This window comes from Rhinatrema bivittatum, chromosome 5, assembly GCF_901001135.1.
Source record: "Rhinatrema bivittatum chromosome 5, aRhiBiv1.1, whole genome shotgun sequence".
Classification (NCBI taxonomy): domain Eukaryota; kingdom Metazoa; phylum Chordata; class Amphibia; order Gymnophiona; family Rhinatrematidae; genus Rhinatrema; species Rhinatrema bivittatum.
This window is the reverse complement of record NC_042619.1, coordinates 121,758,844-121,778,911: the sequence shown is the minus strand read 5'-3', so window position 1 is coordinate 121,778,911 and position 20,068 is coordinate 121,758,844. Positions and strand designations below refer to the sequence as shown.

Here is a 20,068-nt window from a genome sequence, read left to right as displayed (position 1 = left end):
AGCCAAAACAGAAATCCTTCACATCTCCACCGACCATTCTACCAGCCATGATCAGACAACCTCTATTCCTCAGACCACGCAATTTAGAGATTTAGGAGTCACCATTGATAACCATTTGAACCTAAAAAAATCAATCAACAATATTACGAAGGATTGTTTCTTCAAGCTCCAAGTTATGAAAAGACTCAAACCCCTCCTCCATCTCCAGGACCTCAGAACTGTCCTTCAGTCAACAATATTCTCCAAAACTGACTACTGTAACACTCTCCTCTTAGGACTCTCGATCTCTGCCACTAGACCACTACAGATGCTCCAGAACTCAGCAGCCAGGATATTAACCAACACCAACCGGAGAACTCATATCACTCCTATACTTAGAAACCTACACTGGCTACCTATTAAATACAGAATTCTGCACAAAGCACTCACCATTATCCACAAATCCATACACAACCAACTACCTCTAGACCTTCAGTTCCCACTCAAGCTATACACATCTGCAAGACCCATCAGAGCAGCAAACAAAGAAACCCTTCAAGTCCCCCCAACTAAATCCTCCCGTCTAACCTCCACGAAAGAACGGGCATTCTCCACAGCTGGCCCCATCATCTGGAACAACCTGCCGACTGGTCTAAGACTGGAACCCTGCCTGATTACCTTCCGAAAAAAACTCAAGACTTGGCTTTTCATCCAAGCCTTCCCTTAAGCCTAACATTGCAACAGTTCTTTCATTTAGCCCAATAGACTAAATGACCGACCCAGCCACTATATATTCATATGTTCTCATTCTCCAGTTTTTTCTGTCCTTTATTTCCTGGCTACTCTAGCCCCCAAGTTCATTCTCCCTGTTATTTGTACCTGCGCTTCAGCCTTCCTGTTATATGGTTATGTTCAGTTAATCCCTAAGTTTGATGTAAACCGGCCTGATATGAAGCTTGTCATGAAGTTCGGTATAGAAAAATGTTAAATAAATAAATAAATAAATAAATAAGATCAGGGATACTGTCAGATTTGTCTGGTGTCACGAGAGCTGTAACTGTGCTTGAAAGAGGGTGATTGAAGAAGTTGTTTGAGCTCATGGAAGAGTGATGGAGAAGGGCATGTAATTGAGTATATTGTTTAAATTTTATCTATTAAGTATTCTGCAAAGTTCTTTTATTTTATTATTTATTGATTTGATTTATATTCTTCCTTTCATCACTTCAAAGCAGATTACATTCAAAGGATTGCTTGCAGTGATAGGAAGTGTATCATGTTTAGGTTTGGACTTGGCGAGTTTCTATACTAGCTGATAAAGTTTCCTGGGGAAATTTTTTGTAGTTCTAGCTTGTTGAATGGATGGTTTATATTTCCGCAAATGCTCCTTGCAGATTTGTAGATTGGTCTCAGTTCTTTGTTTTAGCCATTTCCTTTCGAGTTCACGGGATGATTGTTTGAATAGAAGAGGCTTCCATGGAGCCATGAGGAGTTCTTTTTTTTTTTTGTGGGGGGGGGGGGGGTGGTGTTTGGTGGGAGTTGGTTTCAGTGGAGATAAGGTTGTATGTTAATAATAGAATATATATTTCCCGTGCTAGGATTCACAATTAAGGTAAAACTTTTTTCCAGCATAGCCTTGCGCTAAGAGCACTGGTACTCCAATCCTAGTTCTCATGAACAGCTATAGTTTTCAGAACTACAATATGCAGGCAAAATATCTCATGAACATTCATTGTGGTTATCCTGAAAAAACAGATGTGTGGTTTGCTTTTGAGGGCCAGAGTTGGGGGCCACTGGTCTACAGCCAGGAAAGTAGAATTGGAGCCTTAGAATCTCTGCATCTTATCCTGTTCTTTGTCCATACCTCCTCAAATAGGTTACTTATAAATGACAAAGTTTGTGCTATAGTGACTGTTTTTTTAGGGGAGGACATATAATATAAGAAGTACATTCTGCAAGGTAGTTTAAATAGTAATATTGTATAATTCTCTTAAATCATGCAGATCTCCCTATCTTACTATAAACACCATTTACAAAAAAAATCTATTTGTTTTCCAGTGGTGAAAAAAATAATGTCACTCTAGATGATCTCAGGCCAGCCATGGATTATCATGCAAGGTAAGCCATTTTCTTACTTAACAGATATTATTATATAATATATTATTACTGTTATTTGTGTAGCACATACTAGATGAACACAGTACTGTACAGACACATTAACAGTCAAAATAGAGACATTTAAAATGAATATAGAATACCCTAAGCCAAGAATTTTCATTATAGGTTGTGTGAAGTATTTATTATGGGCTGGATTTTAAAACATGCGCGCACAAGTGCACCCAATTTTATAACATCTTATAAAATCCGGGGTCGGCACGCACAATGGGGTGCACAGTTGCACACCTTGCGCGCGCCGAGCCCTATCCGAGCCACGCTGCCTTCTCCTGTTCTCTCCCACTCCCCACCCCAGCTACCCTTCCCTTCCCCTACCTCCCCCGCCCTTTCCCCCCCTACCTTTTCCTTTTTGTTTTCTTTGTTCCAAAACTTACTTCAGCCCTGGGGCTGAAGTAAGTTGCATGCGCCAGCCAACTGCCAATGTGCCATTCCAGGCACAGCAGCGGTGTGGAGGCCTCTGGCCCCGCCCCTAGACCGCCCACCCCCTGCCCCCTTTTCCAAGCCCCGGGACTTACACGCGTCCCGGGGCTTTACACGCACCACCAATCCTTTTGAAAATAGGCCCGGTGCGCATAACCCCCTACGCACGTAAATCTTTGAAAATCTGCCGCTATATTTTTGGGTTTTATCAGCATGATAACCTATATTTTCCCAACTAATTTCTTGTCATTTGAATTCACTGGGGCAAACTGCATTGTATTGGGTTTTTAAAGCTGCTGGTATCTTCAGTTAATGGCCAGCTAACTTTTTTGCTATAGGTCTTATGTTATAGACAGAAGTTATAGTCCTCATGTAATGGTGACATCTAATGGCTGGCCCATGACTGCAGGGTTCTAAAAGGAGACCTGGATCATGGTCTCAAGCTGAGAACTGTCACTCCATGACTGGACTAAAGTTAAGTTGGTATGGGGTATAGAAATAGGGGAAAAATATCTGGGGGTAGTTTATGAAGTCTTATGGTTTTGATATGAGCTGGAAGTCTAAAGGAGCAAGAGAAAACTGCCAGGTTAAACACTCCTGCCACCCTCCAAAAAAAAAGCCCCCCCATATTTTTACTTAAATACAAATGACCAGTGCAATCCATGAAGTAATGGAAAATTTCAGCAAAATCTACCAAATCCTGTAGGTATGAAGGGAGCAATTTTTATAGGTATTTTTACATGTAAATAGGAAGCTGATGTTCAAAAAAATCTTAGATCATAAATTTAAGTACCTTAAGATCCTATTTCCTAGCGTGTAGCAGATGGACTCAGAACAAATGGGATAGTATCCGCGTGCTAGCAGTTGGAGACGGATCTGACGTCAGCATGGGGGTGTATATATCCCCACAGGAAGCGTAGCTATTCAGTAATTTCCGTCTCCAAAGCAGTTTGGAGCTCCCTTACACTCGCTGAGCATTTTTCCAAATTCTTAGAAGAAATCCTATCTGAAGACGAGCCCCGCACTCCTGCGGTGATACCCTCGGGTCCCTCCCCCAGTTGAGTTTCCCGAGGTGATTCCGTGGTCCCTCGGAGGTGAGCACCTCGGTCCGGTGGCCGGATCGCAGCAGGGACCTGACCCCCGAGTGAGAAGGGCTCGGGCGTGGCATAGAGGCAGCCTCGGTCCCGGTGAGGACTTGGCCCCCGAGCGAGATGGGGGGGAGTATTTCACATCCCTGGATCTCTTGGAGGCCTACTTGCATATCCCAATTCATCGGGACCACCAGCGCTACTTACGCTTCAAGGTCCTGGATCAGCACTTTCAGTTCCGGGCTCTACCCTTCGGGTTAGCCACCGTGCCACGGACCTTTACCAAGGTAGTAGTAGTGGTGGCAGCGTCCCTCAGGAAGGAAGGCATTCTCGTCCATCCCTACCTAGACGATTGGCTGATCAGGGCAAAGTCACCGGAGGAGAGCCACCATGCAACCAACCGAGTTATATCTCTTCTGGAAAGCCTAGGATGGGTAGTCAACATACACAAGAGTTCCTTACAGCCTTCGCAGTCGCTGGAATACCTAGGTGTCCGATTTGTCACCCAGGAAGACAAGATCAGCATGACCTCCAAGAGGAAATCGAAACTCTGGGATCGCTTGCAGAATCTGCTAAGCACCGCTCGGCCCACAGCTTGGGATTACCTACAGGTCCTCGGCCTAATGGCCTCCACTCTGGAAGTGATACCATGAGCAAGGGCCCATATGAGACCATTACAGCGCGCCCTCCTATCTCGGTGGCGCCCACGATTACAGAACTACACCGTGCATCTACCTCTACCGGCCAGAGTACAGAATCAGTTACGGTGGTGGATGCAGTCCGGCCACATGAGCCGGGGGTCAAGGATGTCCTCTCCAACCTGGACCCTGCTCACTACAGATGCCAGCCTCAGCTGCTGGGGAGCACACTGTGAAGAGCTAACCGCCCAGGGGTGGTGGAACAGAGAAGAGTCGGGGTGGAACATCAACCGACTAGAGGCACGGGGAGTCAGGTTAGCATGCCTGCAATTTGCCCACAGACTTCGAAACAGAGCAGTCCGAGTGATGTCGGACAACGCCACCACGGTGGCATACATCAACCGACAGGGCAGAACCAGCAGCCGACAGGTATCCTTAGAAATAGCCCCCCTGATGGCTTGGGCGGAGGCGAATCTTCAGGACATCTCCGCCGTCCACATCGCCGGGAAGGACAACACCACAGCAGACTTCCTCAGCAGAGAAAGCCTAAACCCGGGGGAATGGCAGCTGTCGCCCACAGCTTTCCAGATGATTGTGGATCAGTGGGGGACTCCGGGCATGGACCTACTAGCGGACAGGTCCAATGCTCAAGTACCCAGATACTTCAGTCGCAGACAAGATCATCTATCCCACGGGATCGACGCTCTAGTACAGCCATGGCCTCAGGGGATCCTGCTATATGCTTTTCCTCCCTGGCCCCTGCTGGGTGCTATTATACACAAGATTCAGAGGCACAGAGGCCTAGTTCTTCTGGTGGCCCCGGACTGGCCAAGAAGATCCTGGTACGCAGACATGAAAAGACTGCTGGCAGGGAATCCACTACCCCTGCCTCCACACAGGGACCTGCTGAGACAAGGTCCCATCCTCCACGAGAATCCAGCTCAATTCTCTCTTACGGTCTGGCCATTGAAAGGGCTTGACTGAAGAAAAGGGGGTACTCGGGGCCGGTAATAGACACACTCCTCCGAGCACGCAAGTTCTCCACATCACTAACTTATATAAAGATCTAGAGAGTATTTGAAGCCTGGTGTGAAACTCGCAGCACCAATCCACATGCCGCTAAAATCCCCATCATTCTGGATTTCCTGCAAGATGGACTTCAGAAGGGTCTGTCCCTCAGTTCAATCAAGGTTCAGGTGGCAGCGCTATCCTGCTACGGCCCCAGGAGTGGCGGCAATAGCATTGCCACACACCCAGACGTTTCACGTTTCCTGAAAGGAGTCAAACACATTCGCCCGCCACTGAAGTGGCCAATGCCCCTGTGGAACCTCAATCTAGTCCTGGAATTCCTAGCGGGACCCGCCTTCAGACCCCTCCGAGGTCTGTCCCTCCGTTTGTTAACCTTGAAGATGGTGTTCTTGCTGGCCGTATGCTCAGCACGCCGTATCTCAGAGCTACAAGCGCTGTCCTGCCGCGATCCGTTTCTCAGAATCACTCCAGGGGCTATCCATCTTCGCACAGTTCCCTCCTTCTTACCCAAAGTAGTCTCACACTTCCACCTCAACCAAACCATATCCTTGCCAACCACGGAAGGTTTGAAGAAGTCCGAAGAAGGTCGAAGACTGCGCCATCTCGACATCGGCAGGTTGCTGTCCAGATACCTGGAAATGTGGGAAGCAGTACGAAAGACGGACCACCTGTTCGTCCTTCACAGTGGGGAGAAGCAAGGAGAAGCGGCCTCACGGGCGACTATTGCTCGCTGGATCAAGGAAGTTATCAAGGCGGCCTACGTAGAAGCGGGAAAACCACCACCTCTACGGGTCAAGGCTCACTCAACCAGGGCCCAAGCGGCCTCCTGGGCAGAAACTAGGATGCTGTCACCTGCAGAGATGTGTAAGGGCGGCAACGTGGTCCTCCCTCCATACCTTCTCCAGATTCTACCGTCTGGACGTCCAGGCTAGGAGGACACAGCATTTGCGAGGGGCGATCCTTAACGGACCTCGGGCAGCCTCCCACCCAGTCCGGGAATAGCTTTTGTGCATCCCATTTGTAATGAGTCCATCTGCTACACGCTAGGAAATGTAGAGATTACTTACCTGATAATCTCGTTTTCCTTAGTGTATGCAGATGTACTCAGCATCCCGCCCGGCTGCCGGTATACGTGGGGATTCACCGAGTCACGGTAAGCCATGTTTTCTTATATAGGGCATCCACCCTGCCGGGTGTCGACGCCTTCCGGTTGAGAACACTGGCGGTCTCCAGCTACTATCAATCGGTCAGGGTAATCATGTTCATTTAATCGATCGGTCAGTCACACATATATCCATAAAAGCTTTTGCAAGGAAGATTACTGAGTTGCTGCACTTCCTGTGGGGGTATATGTTCCCGTGCTGACGTCAGATCCGTCTCCAACTGCTAGCACGAGCACACTATACCCATTTGTAATGAGTCCATCTGCATACACTAAGGAAAACGAGATTATCAGGTAAGTAATCTCTACATTTTCAGACAGACTTAGGACCCTAAGTTTTCTATTGAAAATTCACCTAAATTTAGGACTGTTATTTATTTGCCAAGATGCAGGAAGGGCCACATTAAAAAACTGTACCTCCCAGCTGTGTGGTTTAAGATGGGTATGTGTAACACATCCACACAACTAAAGATTCTCCCAGGGATGAGAAGTAGAAGCAGAAAAAAATAAATACAAATAATCACAAAATATTACTATTTCAAATATAAGCCAAATCAATACACATTTACATAACACATTTAGACTGACATACTCTATAAGAGATAGAAACACATGGCATTACAGTAAAGAAAAATTTATAAACATTGGAAAAGAGAGAAGAATTAGCTGTTCGTAAATTATAAACAGAAAAAAATGTCTCGGGTATGACCACCACTTCTTGTCTATTTATAATTGCCATGCCTCCAGCCCTCTCCATCACTATTTTTCCTATCACATTTTAAGCAACAACTCTGTCCCACCATTATTTGAAAAAAGATCTTTATTGGATGGACATCACCACAGCATAGATCGATTGCATACAACAACTCAATTATTAAACATATTCTCAATTCCCAGGGGTAGCCATGTCCTCGCTTGCTGAATTTTGATTCACAAGTGCTCAGTGGTATCATACTATAGCTATGTATGTATGCATTTATTTATTTTTTTTTCTATACCGATATTTGATTCGAAATATCACACCAGTTTACATACAACAGGATGTCTAAAACTTTTGGTGACATGATACAGTATAACAGATTAACTGAGTAAATTTAAAGAAACTTGTTTTACATAATAACTTTACTAACAGTAAATATGTTCGGAATTAAATTACTATGTACAATGGCGGGGGGGGGGGGGGGAACTGACTGAGCCAAGGGAAGGTAACAAAAGGTGGGGGGGTGGAGTAGGGTGGGAGGGGGGGACGGACAGGGAGCCAGGGATTCATTTTCTGGAGGGAATGCTTTCCTAAAGAGCCAAGTTTTGAGATTCTTTCTGAAGGAAATGTAGCGCCATTAGGAATGCAGGGCCGTCAAAGCATCGGCCCTCAGGTTATCTTGCAATTCGATTTTTAATTACCAATAAAGTTCTCTGCAGTGCAGTATTATAGAAACATAGAAATGATGGCAGAAGAAGACCAAACGGCCCATCCAGTCTGCCCAGCAAGCTACGCACTTTATCCATTTTTTTTTCCCTTTTTCTCTCTCCCACCTGTTACTATTGGCTTCCAGTACCCTCCAGCCCTAATTCCCCTCCACCCCACCACCAATGTAGAGAGCAGCGCTGTATCTGCATCCAAGTGAACATCCAGCTCAATTAGGGGTAGCAACCGCTGTAACAAGCAGGCCACACCCCTGCCCCATACTCTTACCCACCCCTGTTTTTTTTTTTGTTTTGTTTTTTTTGTTGGTTTTTTTTTTTTTTGGAGATGGCAGCCCTCCATCCTTCCGCTCCGTGAAGGTGGAACACTAACCACTGGTATTATCCTGGTCTGTAAAAACCAGGAGTCACTTTATGAAGCGTATCAACACAAAGCTGGGTGATGAGCAGACCAGTCTCAGCCATCAAAGCCAAAGACTTGACAGGCAGCTCGTCTCGCTCTCACATATTGATGCAACGTTAGGGGCAGGGCTACTTGGTATTCTCTTCCCAGCTAACTTTCAAACATTTCACTTGCCGTGTGTCCAAGGACATGGTCAATCCCACTACAAGCTGTGGGCTCCCCACCAACCTAGCTATGGCTATGTTATAATTGATAATACTGCCTATAGTTGTACAGAAATGTTTCCTGTTCCATGTGCAGGTCTCCAGAGGCAGGCAGAGCTCCAGAGTCTCAATGCATGGATGAGACGATGGTGCAGGGAAGAGGGATTCAGTTTTCTAAGGAACTAGGCAATCTTCTGGGAAGGGGAAGCCTTTTTCCCGAAAGGTTCGGCTCTACCTTAACCAGAGTGGAACCAGTCTGCAGGTGCTATTTTAAAAAGGAGATAAAACAGCTTTTAAACTAGAACGAGGGGGAAAGCAGACAGGTGCTCAACAGCACATGGCTCGGAGGGAGGTTTCTTCAAAGGTTGTTAATGAAACGAGAGTTAGGTCATCCCAACAGAGAGGTTCCAATAAAAGCAAAAGTAATCCATTTGCCTATAAAATAAAGAATCACCTGAGCTAAATGATTCCAAATTATGTCTGTCAACTGAAAAGCAGATGGTCATACAAACAAAAAACACACTTTGAATTGTCTGTATGTTAATGCAAGAAGTTTAAGAAATAAGATTGGCAGAGTTAATATGTATAACAGTGAATATTGAGATAGATATAATTGGCATATCAGAGACCTGGTGGAAGGAGGATAACCAATGGGACAGTGCTATACCAGGGTACAAATTATATTGCAATGATAGGAGGATCAACTTGGTGGAGGGGGGAGGGCACTATATGTCCGGGAGGGCATAGAATACAACAGGATAAAGATTGTACAAGAGACTAAGTGTACAATTAAATCTTTATGGGTAGAAATCCCAAATGTGTTGGGAAGGAGTATACTGCCGTCCACCTGGCCAGAATGACGACGGATAATGAAATCAGGGAAGCTAACTAATTTGGCAGTGCAATAATAATGGGAGATTTCAATTACCCCAATAATGACTGGGTAAATATATCATCAGGATATGCTAGAGAGGTAAAGTTCCTGGATGGAATAAATGACAGCTTCATGGAGCAGTTGGTTTAGGAACAGACAAGAGTGTTAGCTATTTTATATCTAATTCTTAGTGGAATGCAGGATTTAATGAGCGAGGTAACTGTGGTGGGGCCACTTGGCAATAGTGATCATAACATGATCAAATTTGAATTAATGACTGGAAGGGGGACAATATGTAAATCTACAGCTCAAACACTAAACTTTCAAAAGGGAAACTTTGATAAAATGAGGAAAATAGTTATAAATAAACTGAAAGGTGCAGCTGCAAAGGTTAAGAGTGTACAACAGGCTTGGACATTGTTTAAAAATTCCAGCTTAGAAGTGCAGTCCAGATGTATTCCATGCATTAAGAAAGCTGGAAAGAAGGCCAAACGATTATTGGCCAAAAAATCTTCCTTCAAAATTTGAAAGAAGGATCCATATGAAGAAAATAGGAAAAAGCTTAATCATTTTCAAGTTAAATGTAAAACATTGATAAGACACGCCATAAGATAATTTCAAATGAAGTTGGCTGTAGAGGCAAAAACTCATAATAAAAACTTTTAAGAATATATCCAAAGCAGGAAACCTGCAAGGGAGTCGGTTGGACTGTTAGATGATTGAGGGGTTAAAGGGGCTCTTAGATGAATTCTTTGCTTCTGTGTTTAATAATGAAGATGTAAGGAAGATATCTGTTCCGGAGACAGTTTTCAAGGGTTATGATTCAGATATGGTGAACCTGGAAGATATGTAGATGGCCAAAAAGACAAACTAAAGAATAGCAAATCACCTAGACTGGAAGATATACACCCCAGGGTTCTAAAAGAACTAAAAAATGAAATTTGATCATAAGAACATAAGATCTATTAAGAAAATATGTTAACCTGTTATTAAAATCCTCCATTGTACCTGTAGACTACAGTGTGGCCAATGTAACCCTGATAAATAGGGCTCTGGGGTGATCTGGGAAACTATAGACCAGTGAGTCTGACTTTAGTGCCAGGGAAAATAGTGAAAACTATTCTAAAGTACAAAATCACAGAACATATGGAAAGACATGATTTAATGGAACACACAGCCAGCATGGATTTACCTGAGGGGGAAGTCTTGCCTTACAAATCTGCTACTTTTTTTGGTATAGGAGGCGATGTATATTTGTGGATAGCAAACTAGTTAAAAGACAGGAAACAGAGTAGGATCAAATGGTCTGTTTTCTCAGTGGAAAAAGGTAAACAGTGGGGAGTGCTTTAGGGATCTGTACTTGGACCAGTGTTTTTCAATATATTTATAAATGATCTAGAAAGGGATACGACGAGTGAGGTGATCAAATTTGCAGATGACACAAAATTATTTATAGTAGTTAAATCCCATGTGGATTCTAATAAATTGCAGGAGAACCTTGTGAGACTGGAACACTGGGTGTCCAAATGGTAGATGAAATTTAATGTGGACAAGTGATACATATAGGGAAAAGTAACCCATGCTGTAGTTACATGATGTTAGGTTCAATATTAGGAGTTACCATCCAGGAAAAAGTAGGTGTCATAGTGGATAATACATTGAAATTGTCAGCTCAGTGTGCTGCAGCGATCAGAAAAGCAAACAATGTTAGGAATTATTATAAAGGGAATGGTGAATAAAACAAAGAATGTATCTCTGTATCGTTCCATGGCGAGACTGCATCTTGAGTACTGTGTGCAGTTCTGGTCATCGCATCTAAAAAAAAAAGATATAGTTACACTGGAGAAAGTACAGAGAAGGGTGACCAAAATAATAAAGGGGATGAAACGGCTTCCATGTGAGGAAAGGCTAAAGAAGTTAGGGCTGTTCAGCTGAGAGAAGAGACGGCAGAGGTCTATAAAATCATGAGAGAATCAGAACAGATAAATGTGAATCTGTTATTTCCTCTTTCAGATAATAGAAGGACTAGGGGGCACTCCATGAAGTTAGCAAGTAGCACATTTAAAACAAATCTGTGAAAATTCTTTTTCACTCAATGCACAGTTAAGCTTTGGAATTAGTTGCCAGAGGATGTGATTAGAGAAGTTAGTGTGCCTGGGTTTAAAAAATACTTTGATAATTTCCTGGAGGAGAAATCCATAAACTATTAATCATTGACTTGGGAAATGGCCACTGTGTTATGGTTTCGAGGTGTTTGAGTGGATTCTTGGGTACTGTAGAAGATGACCAAGCCCATGGGTAGGAGCCCCGTGGGGAGCCACAGTACTGGGCTAGACGCAAGACGCACAAACACTGAATTGTCTTTTATTATACATCAGATGTAAGCCACCAGAGGTGGCAGTAGTGAGCAGGTTCTGAAGGAGCAGTCCAGGGACCCTCGGCAGAGGGACCCGTCTCACCAAGTTGATATAGGGAGGTTCTGGTGTAGGGTTCCCAGCACGGCAAAGCTGTAGATGAGATAGACTGAGAATTAGATTACTCACTAGATGGTAGCTGTAATGTAGATGGTTTCCACCAGGCAGAAGTAGATGGTTCCAGGCACTGAAGCAGGGAGAGCAGGCCCTCGAGGAGCGAGTACCTGATCCCAGTAAGGCACCTGAAAGAAGAGGAAGGGCCTCCGAGGACATGCAGGCTCTCCTGAAGGGCAGAGAGAGCGCTTCCAGCAGCAGCACGGAAGCGGCAGAGCAGCGTAGACCGGACACGTCCAATCCAAAATCCAGTCCTTGCTAACTCGATTAGCTAGCAAGTAAGGGCAGGCTATATACCCGGATGTTGTGATGTCACTCGAGGGGGACGCCCCTGAGGTTCGCGCCATAGCTGGAATAAAGATGTGGGTAGCGCGCGCACCCTAGTAGGCCCTTGGGAGGAACATGGCGGGAGGCAACGCCATAGCCGTTCTGGGGACGCCGGAGAGGGCGGCTTGCAGACGCGGCGGTAGCCAATTTCCCAAGGTAAGCGGAAGGAGCCGAGAACAAGGTGAGACTTATGGGGCGAAGCCGTCTGAGACCGGACGCAACACACTACTATTACTGGCATTAGTGGCATGGGATTTGTTTAATGTTTGGGTACTTGCCGGGTACTGGTAACTTGGATTGGCCACTGTTGGAAACAGGATGCTGAGCTTGATGGACCCTCAGTCTGACCCAGTATGGCAACTTCTTATGTTCTTATGGTATAAAGCAATAATACAGCTGTAAACCTTGCTGTATATTGCTGCTGAGATAAGGCTCCCTGCATATTGCTGGTGAGATAAAAGGAGGGGCGGATTGGCCTATTGGGGGATCGAGCATCTCCAGGTGGGCCGGTCACACTCATCACGTGGTCTTCATCTCGGCTCCAGCTGAAAGGAGTTGCCACAGAATAATTTCTTTGCAAGGCCATGACGGAGTTCTTGGCGGGGTCACAGTGGAGCCTAACCCAATGCTGCCCAAAGTGGTCTTGGTGGGGCCGCGAAGGAGCCTACCATGCTGCTGCCAGAACAAAGGCCTACAGGGTCAGCAGAAGATTGCATCTGGCGGTTGTACGGCCGCTTCCTCGTACATCCACTCTGGCAGTAAATAAGGAGCAGCGTGGGTGCAGTCAAAAGCCCAGAAGAAAGGACTGTACCTGAAAGGGATGTGTGTGAGTGCATATGAGAGAGAGAGAATATGCATGTGTGTATGACTTGTGTGAGAGAGAGCCTTAATATTTACATGTGTGAGCACCTGCATGTGTGCAAGAGCCACATGTGTGAGAGTGCACCTCCATGTCTGTTCGAGAACACCTGCATGTGTGCATGAGGGAGAGCCTGCATATGTGTTTGAAAGAGAGAGAACCTGCATATGTGCAAGAGTGGCTGTGTGTGTATGAGAGAGCGCCTGTATTTGTATGAGAGTCGCATGTAAATGAGAGAGTGCACCTGCATGTATGCATGAGAGCCTTTGGATATGTATGAGAGAGAGCCTGTGTGTGTGAGCCTGCATGTGTATATGAGAAACAGAGCTTGTATGTGTATGTGAGAGCCTGCATGTGTAAGAGAGAGACTGCCTATGCATGTGAACGAGAGAGAGGATAAAGATTAGGTGGCCCCCCTCACCCAAATCTACAACAATCTCTGGGAAATCAAAAAATGCCAGGTATTTATTTCTTTAATAGTATGGAGAGCTGGAGATTTTTTAATTATTTAGTTTTTTGTTTTAAATTGTGGGGTGTTATTTCATGTGTCTGCTGTTTGAAATATTTTATTGGTGTTTGGGAACTAATAGAACAAATTTGTGACTTTTTAAATCATTGGGGAACCAATATTGAAAGATGGCCATTTAAGTAACTTGGCCAAATATAACTTACCCTGCTTAATTACACAATATATTCAACAGCACGCTATTTCGCTGAATATACGTTTATATATTTGTACTTAGCCATACAAGTTATAACCATCGAACATAGTCTATTAACTTATGTGGCCAAGACCGAATATTGCTCCTTAGCTGCCGAATATTGCTTCTTAGCTACATAATTTCTGCAGCTAAGTCACTCTGCCCATTGCCCTCCCACAACTTATGCAGCTATGTTCTTATGTTCTTATTTTAGCCATATAAGGGATTTATATGGCTAAGTAGCAGCCTCTAAACGTAAGCAACAGAGTGGACACGCCGGAAGGAGTGGAGAGAATGAGACGGGATCTAAGGAAACTGGAAGAGTGGTCGAAGATATGGCAGCTGAGATTCAATGCCAAGAAGTGCAAAGTCATGCATATGGGGAGCGGAAATCCGAATGAACTGTATTCGATGGGGGGGGAAAGGCTGACGTGCACGGAGCAGGAGAGGGATCTTGGGGTGATAGTGTCTAATGATATGAAGTCTGCGAAACAATGCGACAAGGCGATAGCAAAAGCCAGAAGAATGCTGGGCTGCATAGAGAGAGGAATATCGAGTAAGAAAAGGGAAGTGATTATTCCCTTGTACAGGTCCTTGGTGAGGCCTCACCTGGAGTACTGTGTTCAGTTCTGGAGACCGTATCTACAAAAGACAAAGACAAGATGGAAGCGGGTACAGAGAAGGGCGACCAGGAAGGTGGAGGATCTTCATCGCATGACGTACGAGGAGAGATTGAAGAATCTAAATATGTACACCCTGGAGGAAAGGAGGAGCAGAGGTGATATGATACAGACTTTCAGATACTTGAAAGGTTTTAATGATCCAAAGGCAACAACAAACCTTTACCATAAGAAAAAAATCAGCAGAACCAGGGGTCACGATTTGAAGCTCCAGGGAGGAAGATTCAGAACCAATGTCAGGAAGTATTTCTTCACGGAGAGGGTGGTGGATGCCTGGAATGCCCTTCCGGAGGAAGTGGTGAAGACCAGAACTGTGAAGGACTTCAAAGGGGCGTGGGATAAACACTGTGGATCCATAAAGTCAAGAGGCCGCCAATGAAGAGTGGGTGACTCGCCAGAATGATGGCTACTGCCTGGAGACAATACCCTTATTCAATAAACATACACATGGTTACTGTGACTCCAACATCACTCTAAGCTTCAACAGCAAGAGGAAATGTGGAAAAAAGGATTTGCACTCACAAAGACGGGAGTAGCTGGCTTGTTACGGCGGTTACTACCCCAAACCAAATATCCAAATTACTACCTCCACCTTCCTCTATTCCTGATGCCTTTCAACTAGCTTGATCACTCCATTCTTATACTTCACTTTCAATGCATATCCAGCATAGTTCTCTGCTTCAACAGCAGGGGAAAAGAAAAACTGTTACTTCACACATCCAGCAGAGCTCTCTGCTTAAACGGCAGGGGAGAAGAAAAAAGGGTTCGCACTCACAAAGCGGGGAGTAGCTGGCTTGTTACAGCGGTTACTACCCCAAACCAAATGTGCCTGATACTTCACTCTCGAAGCATATCCAGCATGGCTCTCTGCTTCAACGGCATGGGAGAAAGACTGATACATCACGAATTTCCAGCATAGCTCTCTGCTTCAACGGCCGGGGAAAAGAAAAACTGATACTTCACGCATATCCAGCATAACTTCAACGGCAGGGGAGAAGAAAAAAGGATTCACACTCACAAAGCGGGGAGTAGCTGGCTTGTTACGGCGGTTACTACCCCAAACCAAATGTGCCTGATACTTCACTTTCGATGCATATCCAGCATAGCTCTCTGCTTCAACGGCAGGGGAGAAGATAAACAACCAATAAGGGCTGTATAACATAATCTGGGTAAAAACAAATAAGCATGGGTGTAGCTTGCTTATTGCGGCGGTTACTACCCCTACTACCTCTAACTAATCAAGCTAGATATTTCACTTGGATGCAGCTCCATCACCGCTCTCTACATTAATGGCGGGGGTGGAAGGGAATTAGAACCAAGAGCTAAGAGAAACAGATAAGTATGAGAGAAGAAATGAGGGAAGCTTGCTGGGCAGACTGGATGGGCCATTTGGTCGTCTTCTGCCGTCATTTCTATAAGTCCTACTTATCTGGCTAAGTAGCCCTGAACATGCTGTAAATATTGGTCCCCACTATGTTTATTGGCTGTTTTGACATTTATTCTTTTCATGGTTTTAATTTTGTGAATGTTGTCTTATATCTCTTGAATTTATTGCTTGATATTTTGTGAGGAGTGATTGTTTTTTTCAGTCAGGCTTGTGGTTCGCTGAGTTCATGTGTGTCAGCAAATATATGTGAGCATGAGTAAGCCAGTGAGCATTTGTGTGACTGTGTGTGTGTGTGTGTGTGTGTGTGTGTGTGTGAGAAACAGTAAGCATGTCTCTGAAAGGAGAGCATGTGAGCCAGTGAGCATGTATGAGACAGCATGTGATTTAGTGAACATGTGAATGAGAGAGACTACAAGAGTTTGTGTGAGAATGAACGTATGTTAAAGAAGAAAGTTTCTCATAGGACAAGCAGGATGGTAGTCCTCACATATGGGTGACATCACAGGATGGAGCCCTGTACGGAAAACTTTTCTGTCAAAGTTTCTATAAAGCTTTGACTGACACTAGCACATTGAGTGCACTGAGCATGCTCAGCCCGCAATTATCCCTGTGACCACAGGTGTCTCCCTCAGTCTTCTTTTTTCCATTCTGCAGTAAGCATAGCGGTTAGGAGTTCTGTAAGAAATTCTAACACTTTTTCCTTACGGAAACACTTAAAATTTTACTTCACAAACACTTCTCCCTGCATGGGTCTCCCTTCGTGTACATTTATTCGACGCTCGGTGAGTACTATACCCTGTTTTTTGGTCAGTTCCTGTCACCTCCCTGGCCTGCCAACCAACTGCGGCCTTCCCTCTCCCTATGTTTTCATAGTTAGCCACACATAGCCTGCGAATGTCCCTCTGTGACACTCTGCCTGGTTATTAGCGCTAGTGGGACAGGGACTTCCATGGTTTCTGTTGCTGACAGGGCCTCTGTCGAATCCAGGTCCTTCGATAACTTCGGTACCCTCGCACAGTCGATGCCCCCATCGCTACCGTCGATACCCATTTCCAGACCGTCCTGCATTCTTCGATGCCATCGGTACCCCTCCCCCCACGGTACATTGATGCCATCGTTCCCTGCATCGATTCTATCAGTGCCGTCCATGTTTTTCATCCATGGCACTGATTTTTCCCTGGGTTTCATCGATGCCATCATTGCTCAGATGGATGCCATCGATGCACACCCTTGTGTCGGTACCATCGATACCTGGGTCGATGCCATCGTTTATTTTATCAATGTCATCGATGCCCAGGGCACTTCCATCGGTGCCATCGTCGATTCCATCGACGGCAACATTGATGCCATCGTCAACTCCGGCAACGTTGATGCCATCGTCGACTCAGACGCTCACGTCGTTTCCGTCGATGCAGTCATTGACTCCGTCAATGATGGCATTTTTTCCGATGCCAACGATGTTTTTCGATTTTCAAAGCCACATTGTTTCCATAGATACCTACGCCGATGCCATCAGTGCTTTCATCAGTGTTATCCTTGCTCTGCCTGGGTCATCGACGTTTTTCATATATATATTTTGACGATGCCCTCGAGGCCGCTTCGGCCGCCATCGACACCATCAATACAGACAAAGCACCTCCACGTAATGCCCTTGCCTAAACACAGTGCTCCATGCTTTGGGTTCTTATTAAAGCCCCATATTAGCCTACGACACTATATAGTGCCAGGAACAGTGCAGGCATGCTGACAGTCCATCAACATTTGCCATCCAAGACAGCGAGGGCATCCACCTCGACATTGGGGAAAGACCGGGCTGAGCACCGTGGCACTCATTGTCACCGGCATGGTGATCGTCCGCCACCGACGTCATCCAGCACATCGGTGCTATCCTTCTCGGTGCTGGAGAATGCCCGGGTCGAGCAACATCACCACTGCCATCGCCATTGTTCCGCACATTGCTGGCAGTCCTTGGTGCTCCAGAAACACAGGAACAAGTTGCGAAGAATTCTGGACTGGCATCACGACACATTGAGCCACTACAATGAGGGCAAGATTCACAAGTCATAATGGCTCCCCTGTACCCGAGGCGTGCCCCACCGACATCGGTGCGGGATTGTGGCCCTCCACAAATTACTGTGGTAGCGCCAGCCACGCCAGTCTCCTTTATACCTGCGCTACCATACCAGGTTTCAGAGTTGAGATGGATATTACATCCGACAGGCTACCCCTCGATGACTCCTGAAATCTACGGTGCCATCAATCTTCACCGGCTCATCCTTCAGCGATCCACATCGGATGGTAAGTAGTCTAATCCCACTTCAGCAGCATTCCCATTGAGATCTGTTCTCTAATTCGGGCCACATGGTTCGAAAGGTTCTAGGTCACCTGTCTTCCAAGAACTGTATTAGTGTCACATATTGCTATTGCCAGCTATGTCAGACCCTATACCAAGAGAACCTATCTACCATTTATTTGGGATTGCATCAGGACATCCTCCCGTTGTCAGCAACGGGACCCTGTACTGATTAATAATCTGGCTTCTGGTTCCTAATTCAGGACCGAAGTTCCAGATGGATTCACTGATCTGCTAAACACGAGATCCAGCAAATTCTGCCTCCAGTGTAAGTCCACCTCAAAACCTGGCGACAGGTCTCGACGTTTTCTTATACAGCACACAGAAATGCGGGTAAGACTTTACCACTCACGCTCCCTTGGGAGGTTACATGATATCCAGGTTACATCAGCCCTTCCAGTTGGACACCTCCGGGTCTCTCAACTTGCCGGATGTCAGAGCGGCCACCCCACTCTGTAACAAGATTCACGGTACACTCCCCCGGACGCTACAAAGCACAGGAGGGGGGGGGGGTGTTTTGGGAGTTTTAATTTCACTATTCTTTCTTTCAACAGAAAGTAGTTACACTCCGCCCATCCTGGACCTCAGAAATACCAACTTTCTTCAGAAGGCACAGGCAAAATGGTTTTCCTCACAGGACAAGCAGGATGGTAGGTCCTCACATATGGGTGACATCATTAGGATGGAGCCCAATCAAGGAAAGCTTCTATCAAAGTTTCCAGAACTTGACTGGCCCCTACTGGGAATGCCCAGCATGGCACTAACCCTGCAGCCAGGAGGGGTCCCCCTTCAGTCTTCTTTTTTTCCGCGCTGCAGTAACCTCACGGTTTAGGAGCTCTGTGGAGATTCCTGACAGGAATTTTCCTCACGGAATTAACTAACGTTAAATTGCCCCGCAGTACTCCAGTAAGTTTTTTGACAGTTTTCCGTCGATTACCGTCGAGTTTGGCTCTTGCGGCCTACTCCCGTCGTCTGTCCCGCGTCTCGATTTTTTTCTATGGCCATGGCGTCGGGGTTCCGTCGGTGCCTGGACTGTACTCGCACCATGTCCATCACAGACCCTCATGGCGTCTGTGTAATGTGTTTAGGCCAGGAGCATGATGTCCTGACTTGCACCAAATGAACCTCATGACACCCAAAGGTTGCAAGGCAAGGATAGAGAAGATGGGAGTCTTCTTCCGTGCTCACACCCCGACGCCATCCATCGCAGCAACGTCATCAGAACCGGCACCATCGACGTCGCACCAGCATCGACCTCCATCCAGTGACGGTCCGGCATCGACGTCTTCACGGCCATCGGCGCCCGTTACTCCCCCTCAGGATTGAGGGGATCGTAGGGAGAAACATCACCATCAGCATCGTAAGACTCGGACCGTTGAGGGAGCGAAATCATCGACCTTGCCACCGTCTGAGCCACCGTCGAAGTAGCCCTGTCCAGGAAATGCACCGACCATTCCTGCGACGGGTCATCGATGCCACCCTCACCCGATCGGGGTTTGGGAGCCGCGATTCCGCCTGTAAAGGTGGTCCCTCCGGCTATGCCTCTGCCTCCCTCTTCTGTTCAGGAGCCGGGGCTGCTTGCTCCAGGTCTCCGAAAAGAACTGGATCGGCTGGTCCAGGAGGCCATCGATAAGGCAATGCAACGATTCCAGGTCCCTTCGGCACAGACACCGGCACTGATTGTGGAACCGGTCATCGACCTGATTCCAGCAGCGCTGGCACCACTGCTATCTCGGATGGAGGCGCTCATAACCGCCCTTCCACCGGTGGTTCCCGGGTCTCCGATGGCTCCGGTGTGCTCCCCGTTGATAGCTTCATCGGGAGGAGAAACACCATTCCGCAT

The 20,068-nt window shown here is 46.1% G+C and overlaps 1 protein-coding gene across 1 annotated transcript in view; it reads left to right on the top strand.

Moving 5' to 3' along the window:
- Window positions 1–20,068, top strand: part of FNDC3A (fibronectin type III domain containing 3A) — a 1,040,529-nt gene that overhangs the window by 507,642 nt on the left and 512,819 nt on the right. The window contains 1 exon segment of the mRNA XM_029602861.1: window positions 2,035–2,094. Coding sequence (XP_029458721.1) covers window positions 2,035–2,094 — 60 coding nt within the window.